Source organism: Triticum dicoccoides, chromosome 5B (assembly GCF_002162155.2).
Source record: "Triticum dicoccoides isolate Atlit2015 ecotype Zavitan chromosome 5B, WEW_v2.0, whole genome shotgun sequence".
Lineage (NCBI taxonomy): Eukaryota > Viridiplantae > Streptophyta > Magnoliopsida > Poales > Poaceae > Triticum > Triticum dicoccoides.
The window spans coordinates 568,571,699-568,575,812 of record NC_041389.1 but is presented as its reverse complement, the minus strand read 5'-3'; the positions used below and the strand labels follow the sequence as shown (position 1 = coordinate 568,575,812).

The 4,114-nt window shown below is 56.1% G+C and overlaps 1 protein-coding gene across 1 annotated transcript; it reads right to left on the bottom strand.

Moving 5' to 3' along the window:
• On the bottom strand, positions 1-886 carry LOC119306180. Its single transcript, XM_037582477.1, has one exon. The coding sequence runs from the start codon at positions 770-772 to the stop codon at positions 449-451; it is 324 nt and encodes a 107-aa protein (XP_037438374.1). The 5' UTR covers positions 773-886; the 3' UTR covers positions 1-448.
• Between the last annotated feature and the right edge of the window lie 3,228 nt (positions 887-4,114).

Here is a 4,114-nt window from a genome sequence, read left to right as displayed (position 1 = left end):
CTCGCCTCCGGGACACATGCGGCGGCGGCGTAGCATTGAGAAGGGGAGAAACTCGGGATAGAGCTGGCGTTTGGACAAACCGACGAAGGGAAGAAAGAATCGAGTGGTCCTCATGGGCCTTCAACCTCTACGGCCCGATTACCCACGCGAAGCCGAGCTCATTCCGTGGAGCAGCGGCCCGTGAGACAGTTACTCAAGCCGAGCTCGTTAATTAGAAGTGGGATGATCGACCAATAATCCTAAACGTTTGTGACTGTGATCCGACGGTGGAGAACGCCAAATCGCTGTGGTGGCTCCTAGCTCGCCCCGTTATACTGTTTCTCAATAATAACATGTCTCGCGGGAGGCCGTGAGAAGTGGCCATTTAGTCCTAGAGATTAGAGTACATTCTAAGAATCCCACACCACCCCTCAAAAGAAAAAAAGAATCCCACACCAAGTAAAGAAGTTCACGATGAAAAGGAGCAACCGATTAACATAAGCTCCATCTCCAGGTCAACGTCCACGCCGGCACCGTCGGATCCCCCGTCCCGCTGCCTGGCGGCCGGAGACGACGGCTCGCCACCCGCCGGCGTCTCCGTGAGCAGCTGCGTGACCATGCGACGGAGGCTGACGGACCTCGCCGGGCGACGGAAGCCGCTGAGGCTCCTGGCGCCGGAGAAGACGTCGGAGGACTGGGACAGGATGAGGTACACCAGCGCTTGCACCAGCACGAACACCGCGAACTTGAACAGCGCCTCGCTCTCGCTGCAGCTGGCCAGGTCGAGATCCATGGCCGGCCGCTTAATTCCTTTCTACGATGAACCGGATCGGGGAGCCTGCGGATGAGTGGATGCCGTCGGCTGAAGGGTTCTCCAGGATGAGCTTCGATCTGGAGTTGTCAGTAACGGAGGGCTTTGGAGAGAGTGATCAGTGAGGGAGGGCGTGGGTAGCTATTTAAAGATGATGCCCGGACCCTTTGACTTTGTCGAGGGGTTAAGTGATCCGTGGTGTAGATCCAGCCGGTGCATGCATTGTGTTGTTACATTGGTTGAGATTGAAATGGTCCTCTGCATGAATGAACTAAGTTTAGGGTTCCTATCGGTTGCCTTCTTGGTCAACTCTTCGGTTTGTTTCCCGCGTCGGCAGACCAGGAATATGCCTATTGTTTGGGCGGTTTTTTGGTTGCGCGCAATCGACCAATGGTAGTATTATACGGAGTATAACCAGACGCGTATGCGCGCCTTACTGAGTTGTTGTTTGCCATTAGTGGACGTGTCTTTCTCTACGGGGTGAGTTGTGTATTTTGTTTTTTGAGCTTCACGCGCCGGATGTGCAAGAAATGTTCTCAGGAAACAAATCAGTGAAAATTCCTAGAAGGAAGTATTGTAACAAGAAAGAATGCAGCACGAAGCAAGAAAAGTAGTAGAGATACTCCTAAATATGATGTGATCGTGTACCGACTTCCTCTAGTTTCTTCCCTAGTCCTAGGCGGCTAGGACAAACTTTCTCCTCTGATTTGAGTCAGAGTGGATTGAAGCTGAAGGGCCCCCGCGTCGTCCTCCCCAGGGCGACTCGGGCGGCGGCGCATCTCGCCACCACAGCGGCCGCCCCTCCTGCTTCCCCCCTCCTCGCCGCCGCCCGTTAGCCTCCGCCGGGCAAAGCCCCGCGCGGATCCGGCGGCGGCGGGGCTCTGGCGCGCCGGAGCGGCCCGGCTGCGAGCGGGGACTCGTGCGGCAGCGGCGGCACGACGCTCCTCCGCACGCGCCGTTCGTGCTCCGTGGCGGTGGGAGGGCGGCGGTGCATGCGGCGGGGGGTGGGCGTCCCGTGCTCCGGCCATCTTTGGCCCGCGCAATGCGCTTCGCCTCCCAATCCGGCGGGTTGGGCCGCTGCCTGCGGTGCCTCACGGCGTTCGTGGCGGCTGGTCATTTCCCTGGCCGTGAGGGCGGCGTGGGGCTGCAGCGGAGCCATCTGCCTCGGCTTGGACGGCCGCGGCGGGCCTGGGCGTGTGCTGTCTTCTGCGACGGATCTGTCGATTCCTGCTCTCTCCGGCGAGCTGGACCTCGGGATGGGTGTGGTGAGTGCGCTGAGCTTCTACGCACGAGGTGTGCGGCGGACTCGGCGCGATGCAGGTGCAGCTCTCGCTGCCTCTTAGATCGAGCTCTGCTCGCTCTCCCGATCTGGAGGCTTCGCATGGTGCGGCGGCCTCTGTTCCGTGGTCAGGCTGCGAGTGCTCTTGCTGGTGTGTTGGTTTGGCTAGCAGGCTGCAGGTTGGGGGTCGTGACATTGCCGGCGTAAAGCCGGGCTCCGGTTTCGGTTGGAGCCAACGACGGCGGTGCCTGTGGGCGCCGTATCCTGCTGAAGGCGTCGTGCTGCTGGTGTTCGTCTTCCCTCCTAAATTGCTCCGGAGGAAACTGGATCTTGGGTCTCCCGGATCGGGCGATGGTGGCGCTCAACGTCACACTCCCACTTGGGGCTTCGTCTTTGAGCTTGCCTTGGCTAGGGTGACCAGTGGCTTGAGGTGGTCCCGTTGGCGGTCCGTATGGGCGTTAGCAGTGGAGAGGTGGTGCTCTGTCTTCGTGATCTTGGCTCGGCCATGCCTTTGGCCGCGTTGAGGTGTTTGTGTTGGCGGTTGGATGGTGGTGGTGCGGCCGGGTTGGGGTCGACGGTGGTTTGAGCTCTTCTTCGGGGGTGTTCTTCTCGTGTTCTTGCTCCTGCACTCCTGAGTGTGTTCTCTGCTAGGTGATGCCAAGCGACAGCGGCGGTGGTGCACAGGTGCCGTGGCGCTGTCTCAGCCTCGCGTGACCTTTCGAATGTGCCCCACGGCACAGGTGGTGTCGCGGCGTTGTGCAGTCTCGGATGCGCGGAGCCTTTCGATTGCGTCGACGGTGCAGTGTCATGGTCTTGTTTGCTTGGCGATGCTGACTTCGCCTGTGGCACATAGGCGCCGTGGCGTTGTCTCGGCCTCGCGTGACCTTTTGAATGCACCCCCGGCACAGGTGGTGTTGTGGCGTTGTGCACTCTCGGATGCGTGAAGCCTTTTGATTGCGTCAATGGTGCAGTGTCTTGGCTTGGTCGGCTGGCCAATGCCGTTCGATCACATTGGTGGTGCTTTGTGTTGTGCTGGGATGTGTCTTCCCTCTTTGTTCTCCCCTGTTTGTATGTTTGGAGTATTCTGTTTTTGCTTTATCTCTTCTTCCGTGTCCCCCTGTAATTCTGGTTCATTTGAACCCATCTTGCAAAAAGGCTGCAAAGCCTTATAGGCAAATGAATATAATTCAGGTGGTGGAGGGGCTCCCCCTCCTCCCCCGGTGAAAATTCAAAAAAAAAACTTTCTCCTCTTATGCGCAAAAAAAAAGACAAACTTTCTCCTCCAGATTTCATGAGCGAATCCGTGGATTCGCCTCCCCTTTGCCTACTGCTCCAGCGGCCAGGGCAGGAGGGGTATTCTGGTGTCTTCGCTCCGGTTAGTAGTTTAGGTTTGTTTTTTTAGTCCTTTCAGGTGCGGCGTTCGAGCAAACGGCAGCACTACTTCTTCGAGTTTGTCTTTCGTGCTTCGGTCCTCCTCGAGTTCGGGACGTAGTCGAGGGAGTTTCGACGTAGATTCATGCGGTCTCCTTGGGACGGTGAGGTTAAAGTTTCTCGACATGTGGCGAGATTTGGTGTATGGTGCTTCAGATCTATGCAACGGTTCAACGACAACGATTGCAGCTCCAGGGAGCTGGTCCATAGGGGCACGTGCACGAAGACTTGCCGGTTATCATCGATAAAGTCAAGCTGGCTCCGGTAGTGGAGCAGCGACAGCGGCACGTCGGGGGCTCATTCTGGCGGCAATAGTGGTCGTTCGGTAGTCTCGGAATCTCAATGTAATTTCTATTATGTTTGTGATGCTTTGTACTTCCGGTTAACTTTTATAATATAGATATGATCATTTTCACACACAAAAAAGATACTCCTAATTTATAAATGCACAACACAATAGCCAACAACGTATAGCATATATATTCGTTAGTAAAATGGTAGACGATTCTTTCTTACATTTCTACCAAAATTTGTAGCTATTATACTTACAGCAAGGCACTATGTAGCATCCGGGAGTTTGGATAATTCATAAGGGGATGTCCATTTTCATCCGG